The sequence below is a fragment of the Furipterus horrens genome, unplaced genomic scaffold (assembly GCF_987537825.1).
Source record: "Furipterus horrens unplaced genomic scaffold, mFurHor1.1.pri manual_scaffold_10, whole genome shotgun sequence".
Classification (NCBI taxonomy): Eukaryota; Metazoa; Chordata; class Mammalia; order Chiroptera; family Furipteridae; genus Furipterus; species Furipterus horrens.
In genome coordinates, this window is record NW_028327180.1 from 37,870,194 (window position 1) to 37,892,654 (window position 22,461).

The 22,461-nt window shown below is 54.0% G+C and overlaps 1 protein-coding gene across 1 annotated transcript; it reads left to right on the top strand.

Annotated features, from left to right (window-relative positions):
* The first annotated feature begins 75 nt into the window (after positions 1-75).
* CSNK1G2 (casein kinase 1 gamma 2) lies at positions 76-22,333 on the top strand. Its single transcript, XM_090289207.1, has 12 exons — positions 76-296; positions 13,363-13,797; positions 19,222-19,262; positions 19,396-19,465; positions 19,576-19,724; positions 19,863-20,097; positions 20,164-20,249; positions 20,325-20,409; positions 20,531-20,679; positions 21,062-21,145; positions 21,234-21,340; positions 21,469-22,333. The coding sequence occupies exons 2-12, from the start codon at positions 13,614-13,616 to the stop codon at positions 21,521-21,523; spliced, it is 1,245 nt and encodes a 414-aa protein (XP_090145333.1). The 5' UTR covers positions 76-296; positions 13,363-13,613; the 3' UTR covers positions 21,524-22,333.
* Positions 22,334-22,461: the final 128 nt, after the last annotated feature.

Genomic DNA, 22,461 nt, shown 5'->3' on the forward strand with positions numbered 1-22,461 from the left:
GACGCGCGCCCTGCGGCGGCGGCGGCGGCGGCGGCGGCTGCGCAGTGGGTGCCGCGCCCTCCCCGCGACGCTGGTGGCGTAAGCGCGGGCCGCGGCGACGCTGCGAGACGGGCGAGCCGGGCGCCCGCGCGGCGGGGACGGCCCGCTCCCAACATGCGGAGGCCAGCGGTGCGGGAGCGGGGGCTCGAGCGGGCGCCGAAGCCGGAGCGGCGGCTGGCGCTGCGCTGCTGAGCGAGCCCGGGCCACCCAGCTTGGCCGGCTGGCTGCGGGGCCACGGCAGAGACGGAGGCGGAGAGGTAACGACGCGCGCGCCCTCGCCGGCTGCCGCGGCCACGCGCCCGGCCCTGCGGCCCCACCCCCGCGGACCCCGGACCCGCCGCCCCTACACCCAGCGGATTCCGCTAACGCTACAACCCACACTCTGGACCTCCGCACCCCAGATTCTTGGGTTCGTACAACCCGCGGACCCCCGCACTTCGAACCCTACTAACACTCACTCCCAGTGACCCCGCAGTCCGGAACAGTTGCCTCAACACTTCCCTGATCCCCACACTCGGACTCCACTGCACCTACAGCCCACGAACCCCCGTACTTTAGATTCCTACTTCTTATTCCTTTCTCCCTGCACTCTACATCTTGCTCTCCCGGGAACTCCCCCCAAACTTAAGCTTTTCCACCTCTCATACACACACACATTCGAGGCCCACATGCTTTCGTCACTGACCTCTCGGCTCCAGACCCTGCTGCCCCCACCGTCCACTTAGCCCCACTCCACATCCCCCAGTGCTTCAGCTCACTGCCCACTCCCCGTGACAGCCACTCCAGCTCTCTTACCTGGACCCCTGTCCCTGCCCACCTGGTCCTTTCGTGCCCCCCGCAGTGGCATACTTTCCTCCTCTTTGTAGTCTTGAAGGTCTATCAGGGAGAGCCAGGTGGGAAGGATTTGGTTGGGGAAGAGGTGTGTAGCAAAGGAGGGACCTTCTTCTGGGGTGACCTGTTGCAGGGTGCTGCTCAGGAGCTCCCAAGCTCTCAGCCTGGCTTGCTTTCTGCCTTCCACTCTCACCACTAACCTTGTTTTCTGGAAACACTTCAGATCCCAGAGGTGAGGTGGGAGGTTTGTGCGCCTCCTCTGCCGGCCACACTGATCCTACCACTAATCCCTGCCCTACTTGGGACAGTGCTTCCCCTGCGCCCTCTGCCCCAACTTTTTTCTGGGGGTTAGTGGCTGGAGGCCTAAGACAAAGCCTTGCAGTGATGTTAGGTTGTCGTCCCAGGAGGCTCTGGGGCATCTGAGTTGTTCCTGGCATTGTTTGAAGAAAATGGCCCTGGAGGGTGTCCTGTGTGGAGTCTGGCATTTTCTCTCCAGCTTCTTCCACGGGGACACCCAGGCTTGGCCAGTGTCTGGGACTCCAAGGGTGGCTGCATGTCCATCCGGTGGTGCTTCATCTGCTGTGCTCTGGCTCCCTAGATCCTTTGTACCTGCTAGGGTAGGGGGCATGCACAGGCTTCACTGGCATTTGCCATCCCAGGCTTGTGGGAGTGATAGGAGTGGGGAAGCACAAAGGCTTCCATGGAGGGGAAAACCACCTGCCGGGAGATGCTCTGATCAGGGAAGGGGTGGTTGCCACAAGTGATGGAGTCACCTCTGTGAAGAACAGATTGTGAGCCAGGCCCACAGGTTTGAAAGGGGAAAGTTTGCTGTGGTTGCCAGTAGTTTCTGTTTTTCACTGTGTCTCCACCAAATTGTTCTCTGAGAAGGGAACTGCTCTGGGCTCTGCAGGCTGATGAGCAGAGGCTTGGTGCAGCGTCCCCAGATGCTTACACTGATCTCACAGGCCTCCCTCGCTTGTCCAGGGCCCCAGGTGTTGCCCCGCCCCCCTGCTCCCATGGGTTCTCTGGCCATGTCTCTCAGGAATGGAACGGGAGGGCTGCTTGGGCCACTACAGGTGGGCCTGATCCCAGCTTAGGGGGCCAGTTGTGTCTGCTGCAGGTGGAGGTGTGACCATTTCACAGGGGTGGGGAGGCTCTAGAAGGAGCTAGCTGGACTCAGCAGTAGGGGATGGCACAGCACGGGTCTGGTTTTAACGTGCACCGTTGGCAGTCAGCCCTTCTCTTGTAAAGTGGGTTCTTGTCTGGTTCCAGCCCCTCTAATTTCTCTGAAGCAGATGGTGACGGGCATCTCATTACCTGGCTCTGGGTGTTCCTGTTCTGTGACAGGAACTCTGTGCAGACTGAGTTCTTTAACTACTGGTTCTGGTTCCATCTGATTCTCCTCCTGATTACTTAGTAATTATGTCTGGGTGGTAAGAGGAAGCAGGTGAGGTTTTTTAAAACTGAAATCCTTCCTATGTGCTCATCCTAGCTTTGGGGGAGCCAGCATGCCAGCCAGTAATTTGGGAAGCCAGCCAGCCAAGAGGCATCCTGGACAGCTGTGGAGCCACTTGTGTCCTTGGGGATTTACTGGTGGGTCTGAGCTTAGGGACAGTGGCAACTCCCCTGGGATACCACTTGTCCTGTGGTTAATTTTGCCACCCCTTGTGGGCCCCCAGGAGCTGCCCCAGGCCACTCAGGAGCAGTAGGGTTCTTCCTTGCTATAGTTGTGGTGGGGTTGGGTCCCTGTCTTGGTACACCCTTTCTGGGCTCTGAAACCCCAGGAGTGAATGGGCAGGGCAGGGAGTTGAACCAGGCGCAGGAGAGGTGGGGCACCTTTAGAGCTGGGCACAGGTTACAGTGTGACCAGGGGCCACCAGCCTTCAGGCCTCCATGATGTTGGGTGAGTCAGCTACCTTTGTTTTAACCCTGAGGGGGAAGTTAGGTCCTTGTGAAGGACCCTGGCGTGTGTTTGGGATCTGGTACTGGTGGAAAAGCAGTAATGGGAGCTTTTATCTTCTGTCAGTGGCCACTGTTATGCCCAATGGAAGCCTTGCTGTCCTGAGTTCTGGCTGCCTGGTGGGGACTGTCCCTACAGGTGGTGTATCTCCATGCTAGCAGAGTTGTGGCTTCCTGAGCCAAGGCCTGGTTAGCCTAGAAGGCCCCTGCCTCAGGCAGCTCCACATCTGTCCCCTCCCTGTTTGGGAGCTTTGTAGAGCTTTGCTGGACACCCTCCTGAGTCCTCATTGCACAGATGAGGAAGCCAAGGCCTGAGTGGCCCGCTGGAGTGAGGAGGATCTGGCTCTGATGAGGTTTCTTGGTAAGCAGTGTGCCACGGTTCTGGGGCCCAGTCCAAGGTATGCCCCCGCTGCTATCCTGTCACTCAGTCCCTCTCCATATCCTGTCTGGGGTACCCTCCTCAGAGCCTCCTCCTATTCAAGCCAGTCCCCTCAGGATAGGTCCTTTTTCATCTAGGAGTTCAGCAGTATTCATATTTGGAGGCCATGTAATGGTAAAAAGCATCTCATTGCTGTAAGTTCTTGTTGACCTATGTTCAAAGTCAAATGAAGTAGAGCACTAGATGTAGGATGCAGTGTGCTCCTAGGATGTATCCTCAAACTCCACAAAAGCATGTGGACTGAGGCTGGCAGAGCATGTGCAGGCGAGAGAAGGTTCCCACGCAGGGCAAGCACTGCTTACTTGAGGTACAATCACCCCAGTGGATGAGGGCCAGAGAATGTAGGGCTCACTGTGCCTGGCTCTGCAGGGCAGGACTTCTATCCTTTCAGGAGCTCCCCCTCCAGAAGCGAGAGTCTGGCAGAATGTTCTCAGAAGACTGGGAGAGCTGCCTGTTGTCCTGGGGCCTGTCCTGCCCAGAGCCTCTCCCATCAGCAGCAGGTCCAGGCTGGGTGCCCAAGATAGCCCAACTCATCCTGAGTTGTCCTGGGTCATGGTGGGGTCTGAGGTGTCCCTGGAGTGGGTGATCGCTGTTTAGAAGGTAGAAATATGTATAATATGTTCTTATGTGCCATGACCTTATATTGGTCTGTGATGCACCTTAGAGTCTTTTAAAAATTGTATTTAAAGGTAACCTTTCACTTATCCAGAAATCTCTCTCTGAGGCTGTGGAGTTTTGGGGCAGTGTCGATGTAGGGCCCCCCAGCCTCCACGGGGACCTTGTCTTGGAGGTAACCCTAAGCCGGCCAGTGTGACTTATCTGTCATGGGGGCCTCTGCTTGTTGTGGTCCTGGCAAGGCCAGACTGGTGGGCACATGATGAGGCTCTGCTGGGCTAGACAGTGGGCACCCGGTGGTTGCCCCAAGGAGCAGCCTTGACCACCCCGCAGGGAGAGAGCTGAGCAGCTCAGAGGCCTTGGCAAGGGGTTCTAGACCCATTCCTCAGGTAAGCCAGTGCCTCTCAAGTTTTCCTAAGTTCACTGGGTGCTTTGGAGAGTAGGTATTATGGGCTAGAGGCTTACAGAGAGACAGGCACATAGCACAATGGACAGGACAGCTGCTCTGCTGCTCTCCTTCCAAAGCTGAGGGTCCTGCTCCGCTGGCTCCAGTGCACTTTGTGGCTTATGCCCTCGCCTGGTCAGCTGCAGGGGGAACACCAGGTGCTTTTTAGCTACAGGCTTCAGCTTCTCTGTCTGATATGGTCGCGATGGTACCTGTCTCATGGGCAGTGACAATTGCTTGGGAGAGACAGGTACCCTCCTGGTGATGCTGGTAGCCCAGGATGTGAGCCACACGGGTATTTGACATTATGTCAGTAGACTCATTAAAAAGCAAAAAGCAACAGGTGAAAGTCATTCTAAGACATTTTATTTAACTTGATATATTTAAACATGTAATGGGTGAGAGATAGCTTATTCTTTTTTCTGTGTATTTTACATTGAGAGTTCATCGCTATTTGGATGTTAAATTTTCATTGGGAATTCTTGGTTTTAAGAAATACACAGATTTGAATAGGAATGGTGTCCTTGTGACCAGCCGGTCCTGCTGGTAGGTCTATCAGCCCTGCTGTGGATTCTGCGCTCCCCGCATAGGCCTTTGCCCAAGGGTGCTGGGTGCCAGCAGCAAGGCAGCTTTGAGAGCAGCTTTGTAGAGGTGTGGCCAGATACAGCAGGGGAGGTGCCCAGCCAAATTTAGTTTCAGACAAACAACCCAAGATTGCTTGATGTAAGTATGTCCCAAATACTGAGTGGGATACACTAACACTAGAAAGTAATTGTTGCTTATTAGGCTTTAGTGGTAACAGGGTGCCTGCATGTTTATGCCTGGCTGGGTGTGCTGGACTCAGGTTTTGGTTTGGGGTGGGTGGCTGGTTGGCCAGGGGGGAGGTGGAACCTCACAACTGAGTGGTGGCACCTAGGCCAATTGTTTGGTGTACGTCCTCAGGCCCCACCTGACCACCTGCACCAGCATCATGGGGGTGGGCTGGAAATCTGGGTTTTTAGCTGTACCTCAGGTAACTCTGATGCAGCCTTCTGGGCAGTGGAGGCTGTTCTGCCCCTGGGCTGATATTGGGGGACCAAATTTGGGCTGCTGCCTATTCACCAGTGTGAGACAGCTGCATTGCCGCATCTGTGGCCAGAGATAGGGCTGGGCAACTCTGGGGTCTCCAGGTCTTTAACTGGTCACCAGAGCTGTGTAGGCTACCAGTGTGAGGAGGGTGTCCCACGGAGTGTGCCCAGGGGTGCCCGGCTCCCTGAGCTCCCTGATGTTTGCCTGTGTACACACAGGTGAGCAGGAGTCCTGTGTGTTTACAGATGTGTGTGAGCCTCATGTTTGCACAGGAGAGCAGGAGTTACGCAGTTCTTGACCGGGTTTGAAGCACTGGGTGTGCTGTGTGAGCTCGTCACCCCTAGACCTGGGGACCAAACCTGTCCTGGGTGGCTTGGGGGCTCTCTACGCACCCTCTGGCTTCACTCAGGGTTCTTGGGAAAGGCTGAGGCTGGCAAGTTGGTGTCAAGTTTTCACACAGCCAGGAGTCAGCGCCTACTCCTCTCCCTACTGTCTGGACAGTTTCTATGCCTGTTACTTTTTGTGGGTACACATCTCTGTTTCCTTTGTGACAGAAGCCTGTTCAACGTGGGCCCAAGGGCAGGAGGTGTGGCTGAACTTTGATCTGTACAGGGACCATCCCTGTTCTCCAGGTTGCCAGCCAGAGCCACACTTAACTATGAATCTTTTAAATTAATTTAAAAATTTTTTAATTGATTTAGGAGAGAGAGAAAAATATCAGTTTATTGTTCCACTTATTTATGCATTCATTGGTTGATTCCTGTATGTTTCCTGACCAGGGATCAAACCCATAACCTTGGCGTATTGGGACAGTGCTCTAATCAACTGGCCAGTGCTTACTGTGACTTTTAAACAGCTTTATTGAGGTACTATATACTCTCCTTTTTTACTTAAGACATAATTCACAGACCATAAAATTTACTGATGTGGACACCTCAGTGACTTTTAGTACATTCAGTGTTGTACAACCACCTCTGTCTAGTTCCAGAGTGTTCCATCAACCCAAAAGAAAACCTGACCCCCTTAGTAGTCACTCCCCATTCCCTGGCAAACTGTGAATCCACTTCCTGTGTCTGTGGATGTGCCTGTTCTGGACATTTCACATAAATAGAATCACGAACTCTGTGGCCTTTTGTGTCTGGCTTCTCTCACTGAGCATCATGTGTTCAAGGTCCATCCATGTTGTAGTGTCAGTGCTTCACTCCTTTTCATGGCTGAGTAGTATTCCAGTGTGTGGATGGAGCACATTGTGTTTATTTGTTCATCAGGTGATGGAACTTTAGGCTGTGTCCACCTTTTGGGCTTTGTGAATCATACTGTGTGAACATTATGCACAGGTTTGTGTAGACATGTGTCTTCAGTTCTCTTGGGTGCCCCACTGAGTAGCTGGGTTGCTTGGTTATTAGTCCCTAGTGTTGAACTTTTTGATCAACTGCTGACTATTTCCCACAGTGGCTGCACCATTTTATAACCTGCCTCCCATGGTTGAGGGTCCACTTCTCCATATCCCTCAACCCCTGTCCCCTCAATTCATATTTCAGCGTTTGTGCCCTGGCTTATCTTTAAGTCAGTTCTGTCCTGGGCTCTGATCCTTTATCATGGCAGCTCTGCCTTCTCAGAGTCTGAGAACCCTGAAAGGTTTTCAGAACCCCACCTCTCCACTGCCCTACACTTTCCAGAAAGTCAGAAGGTCTGAGCTGGTGCTAGTGCACCAGTGGCTGCAGTGGTGCTGCGCTGGGTCCTGCAATTTTTGAGACTTTCACAAACAGACAGACAGATAGCGTGCCAGCCTGTGGCCTTCGGTCATGGCGAGTTTTATGACCAGGCACCCTTGACCACTTTCCCAAGGAGGTGTGTCTGAGTCTTCAAGTGACTCAAGGAACCAGGACCTGTTGTCCTGGCAAGTGAGACCACAAAACCAACATCCTGTTCTTGGTATTTTTAAGTAGCAAAAGCAAGGCGTGCACATTGAAGAAAATGAACCTTACAGCAAAGCATAAAGACTGCTTTTGAACAACTACTCAACACCCACAGGGTGGGTGCCATTTATTCTTGAGATCCCTCAAGACACCTGAAAACACAAGTGTGTTTATAAATGGAACCTGGCACACTATAGACCTATGTCCCTAGGGAGTGTCTGTGGGCTCCCTCTGTCCCAGGCTGTGCCCACTCCTGCCTATCAGCTTATAGCCAGGTTGTGGTCCAGTCCTGAAGTGGTGCTTCTGAGAGCTCTGAGTGAGGTTTCTGTGATGGAGTCTGGGAGGGAGGCCTCATAGGAGGGTGTTGGTGTGAGGTCTCAGGCAAATGTGCTGGGCCTGGGCTGTGCTGCCCTTCTGGGAGGATGGCTGCCCAGCATCTCTGGCGTTGACTAAGCGGCCATCCTCCTGGCCTGGTCCTCAGTCCAGTGACGTGTCCAATTCTGGGGGATGTGTCTGATTTGAAGGGTATCTTCTTATCCCAATGGAGTTGGCTGGTCCTGTCCCCTTCCTGTAAGTGGTCAGGTCCCTTGAGCAGGGCTGGCCCTTAGAGGTGATGCTGGGTCCACCCCAGTAAAAGTGGGAAGCTAGGCAGTGTCACTTTCCATGCATTCAGGTCAGTTTGCAGGTGTTTTGGGGGCCCTTTCACTCCCTCCAATGTGTAGATTCCACCAGAGTTTCTGGCAATGAGGTCAACTCTACATGTTCCTGAGCTTTGCACCTGCTTGGACTCACCCCACCCTGACAGCTCTGAGAGGGGAGGTGGAAGGCTGAGAACGCCCTCCCCACCCACCTTTCCCCACTGTGGCTGAGTTTAGGAAATGTAAAAGTATTGTTTTCATTGTGCTCACTGTGAGGAAGGAAAGTGGATTCAGGCCTGGAAAGGGTGGAGAGGGCGGTTCTGCCTTGGAGCCCCAGCCCGGGGGACCACTTCCTGGGCTTTGCCCACCTGCAGGAACAGCTTTGTGGGGCTGCACCATCTGCCACTTCCTTTCTGCACATGGGTTGTTTCCTCACCCTGCAGGGGGTGGGGACAGGGCTGTACCTGCATGGCTGTCACTAGTCCTGCTTCTGCCATACCTCTTGGTTATGTGGCCTGGATAGAGAGCCTCATTTACGTAAGTGTCAGTGTTTCTGTTTAAAAGTCAAAGTCCCCATTCTTCACGCTCTCACCGCTACTGAATGTTACTTTTTTAACCCCAACAGGCTGAGAGGTGAGAGCATCTCTATTACTTTAATCTGCATGTTGTACTAGAAAGGCAGAGCAATGTGTGTCTGCGAAACTGTCTGTACCTCCTGTGTGGCTTTGCCCACTTCCTCTTGGGTCTGCTGGTCTATTTTATAGTATTTATTCACCAGTCTTTGAGTTCCTACATGGTGCCACACAAAAGGGCTGTGTCCTTGCGAAGCTCATTGTTAGGGGGCAGGCACATGGTGACTGCATACGTGCTGCCTCATGGCGGAGGGGGTGGGGTGTGCAGTGGGCTGGGGGCAGTGGCCTCACAGGTGACATGAGTAGGGACCATGAGTGGGCACCATGTGCATGTGGTTGAAGAAGGGGCAGGAAAGAGGCCACCAGAGGAGATTGTAAGTTTGGGTTTTTTTAAATAAACTTTATTTTAGAACAGTTTTAGATTTACAGAATTACTGTGGAGCTGATGTAGCTTGCCGTGTCCCCACACCCTGCTCACACCTGTCCGTGTGGTACCTTCATCATAGCTGATGAGCCAGGACTGAGACATCATTAATAAGTAAAGTCCATATTTACTTGGCCTTCTCCTCAGTTTTCCCTGATGGCTTGTCTGCCCCAGGACCCCATCAGGATCCTACATGACTCTCAATCGTTGCATCTCTTAGGCCCCGCTGGCTGAGATGGTTTTCCCTCTTCCCTGTGTGGAGGGCCTGGACTGCTATGCCCTGTGGGATGTCCCCAGTTTAGGTTTCCTGGTGTTTTCTTCACACTGAAGGGCGTGCCTTGGTCACCTGTCTCGTCAGGGTCCCCACTGTCCTCATATCTCCTCACCACTAATGCTGACTGACTCTTATCTTCCTGTTGGGGTGCTGGTCAGGCATCTCCACTGAGAAGTCCATCAAGGCCAGAAGTTCAAGATCAAGCTGTCACAGGGCCAAACTCGCCACTGAGGCTCCAGGGGAGTTGGGAGGGGTCAGTGCCTTTCTTCCTCTTCCAGCTTCTAGTGGTTGCAGGAGTTCTCTGGCTTATGGCCGCCTCTCTCCAGTCTCTGATTCCATTCTCACATGGCTTTCCTTTCCTGTGCATTTCTGTCTCCTCTTCTGATAAGGACACCAGTCACAGATAGGAGTCACCCTAATTTGTAGAGAAGGTCATGTGCCCAGACACCAGGGGTTAGGAATTACCTTCTTGGGGACACATCTCAGCCCACAGCAAGGACTGATACAGTGCTGAAACTATAGTTACACCGGGTAGCAGAAGTGCCCAGGATGGGTCTGGCCTGACCAGGTACCATCACATGGGGTAGGACATCCCTGCCCCCTTGACAGGTAGTTAAGTTAGCTACCTGTGTGATGAGGGCTTGACCAGGTGTCTGTAGGGCCTGTGGAGAGAAGCCAGCACTGTCAGAAGCACACTCTGAGATGATGGTCTGTGCCAGACATGCTCTGTCCAGGACAGTGTGCACCAGCCCCAGGTGGCAGCACCAGTGTCTGTCATCAAGCATTATATCCCAGGGCAGGAGCCTGGTTTCCCTCTTCACTGTCATCCAGGAGGAAATTCTCAGATGTGCCCCAATGTGGGAGAGCATAGTAGTCCCCCCCCCCCCCCGTGGACCCATTACCCAACCCAAGTTACCAACATTTGCCCAGTGAACTCAGTCCCCTCCAGTGTTCTCTGCAGCACTGCAGCAGGTTCTCTGTGGAACCCGTCATTAGTCACAGCCGGTGCCTGCAGTCAGTGCCAGCCAGTTCCAGGGCTGCTACATACCAGGGCTGCTGCCGTGTCTGCACTTGTCCGGGAGATGTACTTTTACGACCTAGACGGTTGGTCTTGGCTTTTGGTTGCTATGGTCTGAGGTTGCAGAGTTTGTAGTAGCAGCCTTGCCTTTTTGTAATCTTAATTTTGAAAATCTCTCAAATCTGTTGAAAGCATGCAAGAAAAGTGCTAATCCCCTCTGCTCCTCATGGGCTCACTGCCCCCCGTGGCTGTGCCTGCTTTCCTTGACTGGTGTGAGAGCAGCATGCCACCTCGTGACCATCGCCTGTCTCTGGCCCTCTCCCAAGAGGGCTGACGAGTCTCTTCCACCTTGCAGTGATGGGTGTGGTGACAGCTGTCCCTTCTCACAGGCCTGCCTCTTTTCCTCCATCCGGTCTGGTCAGGACTTCAGACAGGAACTCTGCATGCCCTCTGGGGCAGCACTGACTGATGTCCACACCCTGGATTACTGATAGGTAACCTCAGGCCACCTGCTTGCCACATTTAGTCCCATGTCCATGTTGCCTGCTGATGACGCTCCCTCTGCCCCCCAGGTGTGGCCGTTTCTTCTCCCTTGGTATGTAACTTGATGCATAAAGACCCATTTCTGCTTAACCTTTTTCAACAGTGACCTTGTCCCTAGGGGCTGGGCAGCTGGTTCCTGAGCAATTATCATGGGGCGCTTCCTTCCTCTCTGTCATGATATGATGTTGCGTGGCCCCAGGGTGGGCATTTCTCCCTAGCCTGGGTCCCTGTGGGGGAGTGGGGTGCAGATGCCAGGAGGTGGCACACTGGGTCCTCATCATGGCTCCTGGGGTGCCATGTTGTTGGACCTGGATTAATTCTGGGGCGGAGGCCCTTTTTCTGTGTGTCCCTAGATGCCCAGGCAGAGTTGGGCTCCTGTGGTGGGGGAACGCCTATGTTCAGAGTTGCCTAGAAGGGGCTGTAGTTAGGATCACCTGAGTCTGGGTGCTTCCAAGGCTGCACTCACAACAGGGGCCACCACCCGAGATGGGAGGCTGCCTGCACCTTCCTCGGACTTGCCCTGGGGCTGTGCTGGTGATGTTAGCCAGGGACTATGACATCACTGACTGAAGAGGATCAGAGAATGGGGTTCCTGGGGCCCCTGCAGGGGAGCCAGCCTCTGGCCCTGACACAATGGAGGACCCCAAAAAGAACAGGGCAGGTAACTCACATGAGGTGCGCATTGACAGAGGAGCATGGCCCTGAAGTGGAGCATTCTCTGTGAGACCCTCTCAGTGTGGACATGGGTGGGACAGCAGTTTTCAGGGGCCTTCTGGGGGTAATTACAGCACAGAATTGAATTTGGTTGTGAGGGTCCACATGGGGCCCATGCCCCTGGAGGGCCTGCCTCTGGGGGAGGCTGGGGAGGGTGGAAGTGGGGGCCATGCTGGTGTGGTTGAGACCTAATAATGAATGGGAAGCCCCTCCTCCAGGATAATTACTTCTAACTTATGGGCCTGAACTGAGGTCAGACACTCCATTCCCCTTAGGCCTTAGGGCACCTGCTTCCACCCAGGTGTGCTGGGTTGGGCATTCAGCTCTGCTCCTAGCCCTGCCTTGGGCTTTCTTCCCTGCAGTCCCCTGCAACAGTCCTCTGCATGACTCACTCTTGCTATCCCCCTGCAGGTCCAATCGGGCTCAGAATGACTGGGAGAGGACCCAGAATGTCCCCATGTGGCTGGTGGGTGGTGGGGCAGTGCCTTCCACAGCACTTGGAGTCTTTGCTGCCCTCTGGGTCTGGGATGGCTGTTCCTGTTTGTGGGGTGAGGAGGGGCTGGTGTCCTTGGGGAGGGGCCAGGCCCTTCACCGGCCTCCCAGTGGCTGCACATCGGTCCTGTGTAAGGGGCTGCATGGGGCCCGGACGCACTGCAGTAGGGGTCATTGGGATCATGTTGCGGGCTCAGGTGGGGCAGCATGTGTGCCGCAGTTTCTAGTCCTGGCTGGCTGCTGTCTCCCTGCAGCCTGTGGTGGCCAGGTGGATCCAGCACGTATGTGGATCCCCCGTTTTGGGCAGGGCCATATCCCTTCTCCATGTTGGCTCTGCTCAGGTCCAAGGGTCATGTGCAAGTCAGGCACCTCCTCGGCCAGGTTATGCATACGGCCCCTCTGGAGAGGACTGCCAAGCATGGGAGAGAGTGGACATATGTGAGGTATACACATGTGTGAACATGGGGAAGGGTGTGCATGTATGCGAGTGTATAAGCACAGGAGGGGGTGTGCACACACGTGTGTGAGAGCATAGGAAGGTGTATGTGTGTATTGTGCCTCTGGGTCCCTGCTCTCTGAACACATGGCCAGGATTCCCCTCTGTGGAGTACCTGCCCCTCTGGCTTTGTGGCTCGGGGCTAGCCATTTCCAGAACCATAACCAAAGGCCAACAGCAGGTTCTGTCCTTGGCCTGGTTCTCAGAGGCCTCCTACTCCTGTCCCCTTTTGTCATCCCAAGGGCTCCATTACTGCCTTAGGGTGAGGGAGCCCCATGTCATGGATTGAGATACCCCTGAGGTCCTCGCCTCTGAGGCCTCATGATGTCATCGTGTCCAAGTCATTACTACTCACATCTGTACCTGGCCAGGCCCTGGATCAGTGAGGGGAGGAGGAGTGCTGTGCAGTCTGCCCTCTTCCCTCTTCAGAGGAAAAACCCATTGGCTTGGGAGAAGGGTCTTTGTGCAGGGTGACTCCTGCTCCTTTCTGCATCCAGGTTGGGGCTCTCCGCCTGGTTCTGGGCCTCTGTCACTTGATTGGCTATCAGCCTTCACAGTGAGGTTGACCTCAAGCTCTGTTGTGGGCTAGCACACAATGCTCATCTTTTACTACCTGGGCACATGGCATTCATGGTGGCCTCTGTCCCTCTGTCCCCCAGAAAGTCACAAGTCATACATGTGCCTTCAGAGTTCTTTCCAGAATGCCATCCTGCTGTGCCAACCTCCTCTGGCAGTGCTCTGGTCCATGGGCTGAATTGTGGGCAGGGGGATGGATGGGTCTCAGTCTTTTAACCAGTGTGTCTATTTTCTCCCCAGCTGGGAGCCACGAGATTTGAGGCAGCGAGACGTGTCAACAGAATGTGTCCTCTCCCTGTGTGCGACCCTGAGGCCACTGAGATGAGTGCCACGGCCTGGCCCTCACGAGCACCCACGTCTCACTAGCCGGGAGTCTGCCAGGCACCATGGTGTTCTAGCCCCGAAGAGCCGCACGTGACCTCTGGTCTCTACAGACCCAGGATTTGTACAGCAGCAGAGTCACCGTGGAGAGGCCAGGGTACCACAAACTTATGGATTTTGACAAGAAAGGAGGGAAAGGGGAGTCGGAGGAGGGCCGGAGAATGTCCAAGGCTGGCGGCCGGACCAGCCACAGCGTCCGGAGCACGGGGACCAGTTCTGGGGTCCTGATGGTGGGCCCCAACTTCCGGGTCGGGAAGAAGATAGGCTGTGGCAACTTCGGGGAGCTCCGGCTAGGTGAGCCCTGCTCATTTGCATTCAGGGGTTGGGGTGGAGGGAATGCTTCCCAATGGGGTCACGGTCACTCACAGATGGCCTCCCTGATCATTGCAACCAGGACACAGGTAAGTGTGTGAGTTTCTGTTCCTTGAGGAGGAGGTTGGGTAAGAGGGGTAGACTCCTGGCCTTGCCCCTGTGTGTCTGAGGAACAGCTCTGTTGAGGGATCTGAGCCCACACACAGGAGGGCTGACATAGAACCTGCCAATGTCTAAACTGGAGCACTTACAAGCTCAGCTCCTGCTCAGCATTTGGCTCTCAGGAGCTGTGGGCGACCCCGGGTTTGGGTTTACTGAGCCTCTGTAATATCAGTTTAGGGCCCAACTCTCTGTTGGCAGGAGGGTCATGCAGGGTGGGTACTTGGCCATTGTGTCAGTAACTGAGACCAGTGGGAGAGGGAGAGGTGGGCATTTCCCCAGAACATGTGACACCATGCACCAGCCTGGCCCTCACAAAAGGGCCCAAGAAGCATGGTGGTCAACTCTACTGCTTCCCCATTAGGGTTTGCATGTGTGTGTGCTTGCACAGGCACACACAAACATGAGAATGCACACACATGTCCCTGGGCCCAGTCTTGATCTACAGCCTAGGGAAGGGTGCCCTGTATGGTTTTGGGGACTCAGCATCATAGGTTCTGTTCTTAGGCTTTGGGAGCAGCATCCTAAACAGTTAAGGTCAGCACAAACAGATGAGAGGGCATGTGTTAGGGGCTGTGGGGCATAGTGGCTTTTGGCTTGAAACAATTTTTTGAAAATTGAGTTACATGTTCTTTTCTGCCTGGCTTCTTTCGCTCAGCGTGTTTTTGAGAGCATCCATGTTGTCCTATGTGTCAGTAGCTAGTTGCTCTTTGATACTCTGTCCATCTGTATGACCGTGCCCAGATTTTGGCTGTTGTGAATAAAGCTGCCCTGGGCATCCTTCTCCAAATCTTGTGTACGAGTGTTTCTGTTAAAGAACTGGGCCACAAGGGAGGTGTGCCAGATTGATTTTCAGAGCAATTGTACGCTTTAATCTCCAGCAGGCAGCATGTGGGAGTTCTGGGTATCCCACATTCTTACCAACATTTGAGGGTTGTCAGGCCTTTTCTTGTAGTGGGTATGAAGTGGTGTCTCTGGATTTTATTTGCATTTCCTTGGTGACCGGTGTTGAGCATTGTACCTCTTTATATAATGTGTCTTTCTCTGTTTTGAAGATTTTCTTTGATTTCAGGTTCTAATTCTGCATTGTTTAGGTGTGGTTTTCTTTGTGTTTATCCTGCTTGGGGTTCATTGGGCTTCTTGGATCTGTATAGTGACACTTTTTCATTAAATTTGGAAAAGCTTTGGCCATTATTTCTTCTAATTTTTTTCTGCCTCAGTTTACTGTCTTATTCTCAGACTCCAATTATACATGTTAGGAGTGTTTGATGCTATCCCACAGTTCCTCAAGCTCTTTTCCATGGTCTTCTGGTCTTTTTCTCTCTTTGCTTCAGTCTAGGCAGTTTTTATTGCCCTGCTGTAAATGCACCCTTCTTTTTCTCTTCATTGTCCAATCTGCTGTTGGAGCCATCCAGTGAATTTTTCATTTCATACACAGTATTTTTTATTTCATTTGACTCACCTGTTTCTCTCTTGGGATTACCCATCTGCTTGTTTAGTTTGCCCATTTTTTTCTTTAAATCCTTGAACATACTTGTAGCTGTTATAAATGCCCATGTGTGTGGTCCCTTTGGCTTTGTTTTTCCTGTTACAGCCCTCTTTTCCTCATTGTTCATGTGTCTAGTAGTGTTTTATTATATATTGGACATTGTAGAGGTGCCATATGTCACCAACTTTTAAGTCTGGGTTGAGGTTTTTGCCAGTGACTTATCTTGACTCCATCAGGGACTGATTTTGGCTTTGTTAGGGCGGGTTGAGAGCAGATGTTACTCAAGGACTGGCGTTACTTTAACGTGTGGGCTTTCTGGGTTTTCAGCCTAAGGTTAGGTGAGCTCACGGAAGCCTCCTTGATCTGGATTACTGCATCCCTGTCTTCCCATCTGTGCGGATTCCGGAATCTTCCTTCTGCTCACAGCCCCTTGGAAGTTGTTCTCTGCCAGGGATGGGAGATTCTTTCACCTTCTGCACCCACAGCTGAAACTGGTAACATGAGCATTGGTGAGGCTCTCAGAGCGCAGAGCACCGGAACTCCTTCAGAAGTCTAAACCCACAGGCCTTAGTGCCTGTGTGTGCAGAAACGCACGTGCACACACATGCACTCACTTTAAACTCAGGCTGGACTCCAAGGACTTTGGCTCTCCTGGAACTTACATGCAGTCAGAACATGAGGTTTCTTTACCAAGACACAGAATAAAATGACCATTTACCATAAAGGATCAGTTAGACTTCATGAATGTTTAAAACATTTATCACAAAACATTAAGAGCTAGACTAAGCAAGATACAGATTGGGAAGAAATACTTTCAGAGCACCATTTGACAAAGCGCTGGTGTCCAGGATTCATGAAAGGGCAATTTGATAATAAAAGGACATATACTAATTAAAAATTGGCAACAGATTTGAACAGACACTTTACCTAAGCAGACAGACAAATGCCAGGGAGCACAGAAGGCACCAATCTGAGTTACGCTCCACATTTGCAGCACAAGCCAGCAAAGCTTCTGAAGAGAAGTGACTGGTCTCCCCACAGGAAGGCCCACAGGCAATGTTCACTACAGCTCTGCTTGTAACAGAAAACTGGAAACAACCCAAGTGTCCCTGTGTTAACTGGGTATGTCCCCTCGGTGGGGTAGGGCACCACTCAGCTGTCAACAGGAACAGTGGACACATCTCAGCATAGGAATCTTTGAGCACATCGTGCCATGTGAAAGGAGCCAGGGAAGAGAGAACACGCCAGACAATTCCACCTCAGTGCAGGTGGGGGTGGACCAAGAAGGGATATGAGTGGTGGGGATGTTCTGTGTCTTAATAAGGGTGGGGGTCACACAGGATCATGTGTTAGCCAAAGCTCGTCAGATGGCAGACTTCAGATGTGTTCATTTCGCAGGTAACTGTCACCTCTCATGGGATAAACAAGAACTATAAGTACACATTAAACTTAACCTGCAGGCTGGAGTATTTAGGAGCCCGGTACTGATGTCTGCAACTTCAAAATATATCTACAAATGAGAGAGATTCATGAGCGATAGATATGCGACAGAACAGGTGGCAAATTGTTCATTGCATAATCTGGGCAATGAGGATGTGGCTGTTCACTGCACAGTTCTTTCTGCATTTCTGTTTTTGAAAACTTCCATAATAAAATGGGGGGGGGGGGTGGCAGGGAACACAAGAGGCACACCTATTTTTTATCAAAACCCAGGAACCAGGACTAGAAGGAGGCTTTCTTTCCCTGCTAACTGGTGTCTGTGAAAAGCCTTGTGTTATATAACAGCTGGGCACCTCCTGGAAATGAAAGGTAAAGAGATTGGGAAAGAAGGAACACAACTGTGACCAGCCCCCGATCATGCCTGTGTGGCAGCGAGAGGAATATCAGTGACCAAGTACAGGGGAATGCGTTCAGCGAGGCTGCTGGTCAAACCGGCACAGAGGCCAGCTGTGTCTCTGCTTGAGCAACGATTGGACAGTACAGGTTTAAAAACAATGCTGATGGTAAGAGTGCCAAAACTCACAAGTGTTTCCAGAATAAATGTAACAGGCTGGACAAGCTCTCTGAGAGCCACAAAGCATTACTGGGAGAAGTTCATTGCTGGGGTGGGGGAGACGACAGTTCAGTGTGAGATGTCGCTGCCTCCAGTTCTGCTGCAGACTCCAGGACGCTGTGCAAGGGCTCTGAGAAAGTCAGAAAGCTGAATGAACCACCTGGAAACCAACGCCCAAGAATAGCCATGGCAGAGCAGAAGACACACTCATTGCCGGTGCCCCAGTGATGTAGACACCTCAGGGCACACCAGGATGGGGCAGTGACCGAGACAAGTGTGGCACTGGTATCTGCTGCCATGTGGGTGGGGCAGAAATAGCTAGAGTGCAGATGTCACCCAGGCTGCCCCGCTGCAGCAGGCAGAAAGCAAGGTAAGGCCTCGTGGTGCGGACACACAGTGTGGGCCATGTTCATGGTGTACAGGACCTGGCCATGGTGCTGCCAGGACAAAGTCAGGACAGGACAATGCTGGGAAGGGCCACTGGACCAGGGAGGGTAGTGCGGGTGTACACAGCACTGCACAGTAACTCACTTAGGCACACGAGAGGCGGGGGTTGCTCCTTAGTTACGTAGCAGGTCACCCGTCAGCGTCAGTGGTGGCTGGACCGTCTAGGGCTCTGTTGGCAGTAGAGACTGTAACAGGTGAAGAAATTGGACTTCAGGTTCTGGAACTCATGTTTGTGCAGTTCTGTGAGGCTGGCACATTAGCTCCTCCTCTGTGGGCACCTGGAGATCCTGGTGGGTGGGCTCGGCAAGGCCTGCCCCTCTAACCTGAGAGGGGTACAGGTCCGCTACCTTAATCTATTGAGTTCTGTTGCCTGGGAAAGCCAGCCTGGGCTCTCCTGCCTGCCGGCACTGTGGGCAGGGTCTCACCTGACATAGTTGATGTGGGGGTGGGGATCTCAGCACCAGGGTGGGGGCGCAGGAGGAGGACAAAGGGTACCTGGGATGAATCCTCTGCAGGTCATGACAAACATGGGGTGGGGGTAGTGTTCTGGCCCAGGATCCTTACTCCATGATCATGGGGAGGCTGGGGGAGTAAGGTGCTGGGATGAACTATGGGAGGGGTCGCGGGGGAGGCTGGGTGTGGTCCACTAGTGGGAAGGACCCACTGGATGGGTACTGGAGGGGGGATATGGACTGGTGTGGGCTATTTGCCACCTCCTGTCTGCATTGAGTGGACTATACTCATGGGGGTCCTGGGGATGGAGCAATGGGAGAAGGGGGATATACTTAGGGAGTGTGGATGTCTTCGGTCCCCTTTTTGATGGGAGAATTAGAGAATGCTGGTGTGTTTGTGGGGAAGATCCTGCCAAGGAGTTAGAAGTAGCTGCTTAAATGGGCGGAGGTAGGGTTAGGAGGATTGCCTGGGTGAGCTCGGTGGTACTGGTGGGGGGCTGGGATCTGGAACACATAGAGGGTGGTGAATGGAGGCTGTGGAGGAGGGGCAGCAGTAAGAGGGTGGAAGCCCAGGATGTGAGGGTACAGAGCAGATGTGGACCTGAAGGGGTGCAGGTATATTGCAGGCATCCTTTTCACTCCCAGGACCTGGGAGGACAGGGCCAAATTCAAGGGGGACTGCTGGGGAACAGGAGGTACCCAGTAGAGGTGATAGGTCATATAGGGTCTCTTGCCTGCTACGGGGGGTAGGGGTGGGAATTGGGGGCCAGGTGACCCTGCTGTGCTGATTCCTCTCTCCTTCACAGGAAAGAATCTCTATACAAATGAATATGTAGCTATCAAATTGGTGAGTCCAGGTTCTTCCCCCCAACAGCAGAGACTATCCCCACATGGAACCCCTCTAAGTGGGGCCTGGGGCAGGAGGAGGGGGCATGCTATGCCCCAGGTAACCCTTCACCTCATCTGCCTTGTCCCTCCAGGAGCCCATCAAGTCCCGGGCACCGCAGCTGCACCTGGAGTACCGCTTCTACAAGCAGCTCAGCACCGCAGGTACCCAGATAGGGGCAGAGGGGCAATGTGGATTGGGTGCAGGGACCAGTGAGGGGCAGTGGGTTCCTGCTGCCGGCCCCTGTAGGCATCTGTGAATGCTCTGCCCACAGAGGGTGTCCCTCAGGTCTACTACTTCGGCCCCTGTGGGAAGTACAACGCCATGGTGCTGGAGCTGCTTGGGCCCAGCCTGGAGGACCTGTTCGACCTGTGCGACCGCACGTTCACGCTCAAGACTGTGCTCATGATCGCTATCCAGTTGGTGCGGGTCTGGGCTGTGGGACCTCTGGTTACGAGGCAGAATGGGACCGTGGCTGGGAGAGTGGTGGGGGTAGAGCCTGGGGGTGGGGCCGTGCAGGGCCTCAGCTGATGGGGACACTGCCCCCCCCCACCCCCCCAGATCACCCGCATGGAGTATGTGCACACAAAGAGCCTCATCTACCGTGATGTGAAGCCGGAGAACTTCCTGGTGGGGCGGCCGGGTAGCAAGCGGCAGCATGCCATTCACATCATTGACTTTGGCCTGGCCAAGGAGTACATCGACCCCGAGACCAAGAAGCACATCCCGTACCGCGAGCACAAAAGCCTGACAGGCACCGCACGCTACATGAGCATCAACACCCACCTGGGGAAGGGTAAGTGGTACATAGGCGGGAGTTGGAGGGGTGGGAGGAGCGTGCTGACCTGCTGTTCCCCCGCAGAGCAGAGCCGCCGTGATGATCTGGAGGCACTGGGCCACATGTTCATGTACTTCCTGCGTGGCAGCCTTCCCTGGCAGGGGCTCAAGGTGGGCCAGGGCACAAGCGTGGGGGTGTGGGAGCATCGTGGCTCCCAGTGATGGCACTGACCACTCTCCCCATAGGCGGACACACTCAAGGAGCGCTACCAGAAGATCGGGGACACCAAGCGGGCCACGCCCATTGAGGTGCTGTGTGAGAGCTTCCCAGGTAAGGGCAGCCTTCGGCCAGTGCTCCCTGCCCTCAATACCTCTGCTCTCCCCCCTGCCCAGCCCCCTCCCCTGCATGTCCGCCTCCCACATCCACCACCAGCCCTGTCGGCTCTTCTCAGAGGAGATGGCCACGTACCTGCGTTACGTGCGGCGTCTGGACTTTTTTGAGAAGCCAGACTACGACTACCTGCGTAAGCTCTTCACTGACCTCTTTGACCGCAGCGGCTTCGTGTTTGACTATGAATACGACTGGGCAGGGAAGCCCCTGGTACGTGGGGGCGGGTCCTGGACATGGGGGTTTTACCCTGGATGTAGTGAAGAACTCTGGAGGTAGAGAGCTTTGCCTTGGATGTGGGGAGTCCCTGGACATGGGGGAGGTGGAACCCTGGATGTGCAGCCTTTATCCTGGAAGTCAGCGGGTGGGGCCTGTGCATGGGGGGAGGCGGGACAGGACAGTGGATGTGGGGTGCTTTATCCTGCATGTGGTGGGGGCCCCTGGATATAGGAGGTGGGACCCTGGACCTGGTGATTGTGCTTGGACTTGGAGGAAGCCCCAAGTACCCAGAGCCTTGGCGCAGATTCAGGTGAAACCCTGGTTCATGGGGTAGAGTGGTGCCAGGCCTCAGCACCCTGTCCTGCACTCCTTGCAGCCAACGCCCATCGGCACAGTTCACACTGACCTGCCTGCGCAAACTCAGCCTAGGGATAAAGCCCAGCTGTATAGCAAAAACCAGGTGAGGTGCCAGGCCAAGGACACTAACAGCCCTGGCGGGGGGTTGGAGATCACGGCCCACATGACTCTCGTGCTACCCACCCACCTAGGCGCTGAACTCCACCAATGGGGAGCTGAATGCAGATGACCCCACCGCTGGTCACTCCAATGCCCCCATCACAGCGCCCGCAGAGGTAGAGGTGGCAGATGATACCAAGTAAGACCCAGGGCAGCATCTGGGGATAGAGATGGCTTAGGCCCAGCTGGTACCCCACCCTCCCACCCCACACCTAACTTGCCCCTCCCCATCCCATGCCCACTTTTTACGCCCTCAACCCCATCCAGGTGCTGCTGTTTCTTCAAGAGGAGAAAGAGGAAATCACTGCAGAGACACAAGTAACCCTGGTGGTGGCATCCCACACCCTCCTGCTGCAGTACCTCGGGAAGCTTGTCCGGGTAACCCTCAACCAGGACATAGACTGTGGCCCTGAGCTGCCCACCCCCACGTGGGTTACTTCCTTCACATAAGACTTTGGCCGAAATTTCTACACCTGTGTCTAGTCCTCCCTTCCAAGAGCATTAACTATTTAAAACAAGGAAAAGAAAACAGCGGCCGCCCTCCCTGCGCCCCTCCTGCCATGTCTGCTGAAGTGAGTAGTGTGATCTGGAGGCGCCGGCCACCTGTGCCGTCCTGCGCAGCAGCCCTCTTAGTGTCATAAAGTCTAGCTTGTCTCCCTCTATCCAAAGGCCGTTTTCTCGAGGGGGAGCGGTGGGGCATTGCTGCCAGGGCTGAACCCGCCCTGGGCCTCCGCAAATCAAAGGGGAAGATGGAGTGGGGGCGGCACCCCAACCAAAATCCTGCACCAAAGCTTGGACGGCATGGCCCGCAGGTGTTCCTACAGCCTGGGGTGGCCATTCATGTGGCCACTTGGGTCAGGGCTCTGCCTGGTGTTGGGGCTTCTGGTGTCCACGCTCAGTGCCACTGAGCCATAAGAGACAAGCGCCTTAAAGCCCCGTCTCAGCCCACAGGTGCGGCAGAGGCCAGGCAGCCATGTTTGGGCAGGCAGAGCCGCTGGGACATTGGCAGCGGCGTGTGCATCTAGGTGTTGCTTTACAAAGTGTACAGAAATGGCACTTGCGTTTCTCTGATGCTTCCTGGAAGCCATAGAACCTAGGGGCTTTTTTTAAAAAATAAAGGAAAATGAAACCAGTTTGGAGTATAATGTTCAATCTTTATGAGAGACTTGGATGAGACTGGCAGCAGCTCAGATTCCCATGTCCTGGGAAGGCTAGGAGGTATTGACACACCTGGGGCAGGGATGGCTGGGAGGAATGGAT

Excerpts from the sequence above, each read along its gene's own strand:
- CSNK1G2 (XM_090289207.1), top strand. The coding sequence starts at position 13,614 with ATGGATTTTGACAAGAAAGGAGGGAAAGGGGAGTCGGAGGAGGGCCGG. Across the intron at positions 19,263-19,395 it reads AATATGTAGCTATCAAATTG|GAGCCCATCAAGTCCCGGGC; the intron begins GTGAGTCCAGGT and ends TTGTCCCTCCAG. Across the intron at positions 20,410-20,530 it reads GCTGTGTGAGAGCTTCCCAG|AGGAGATGGCCACGTACCTG; the intron begins GTAAGGGCAGCC and ends GGCTCTTCTCAG.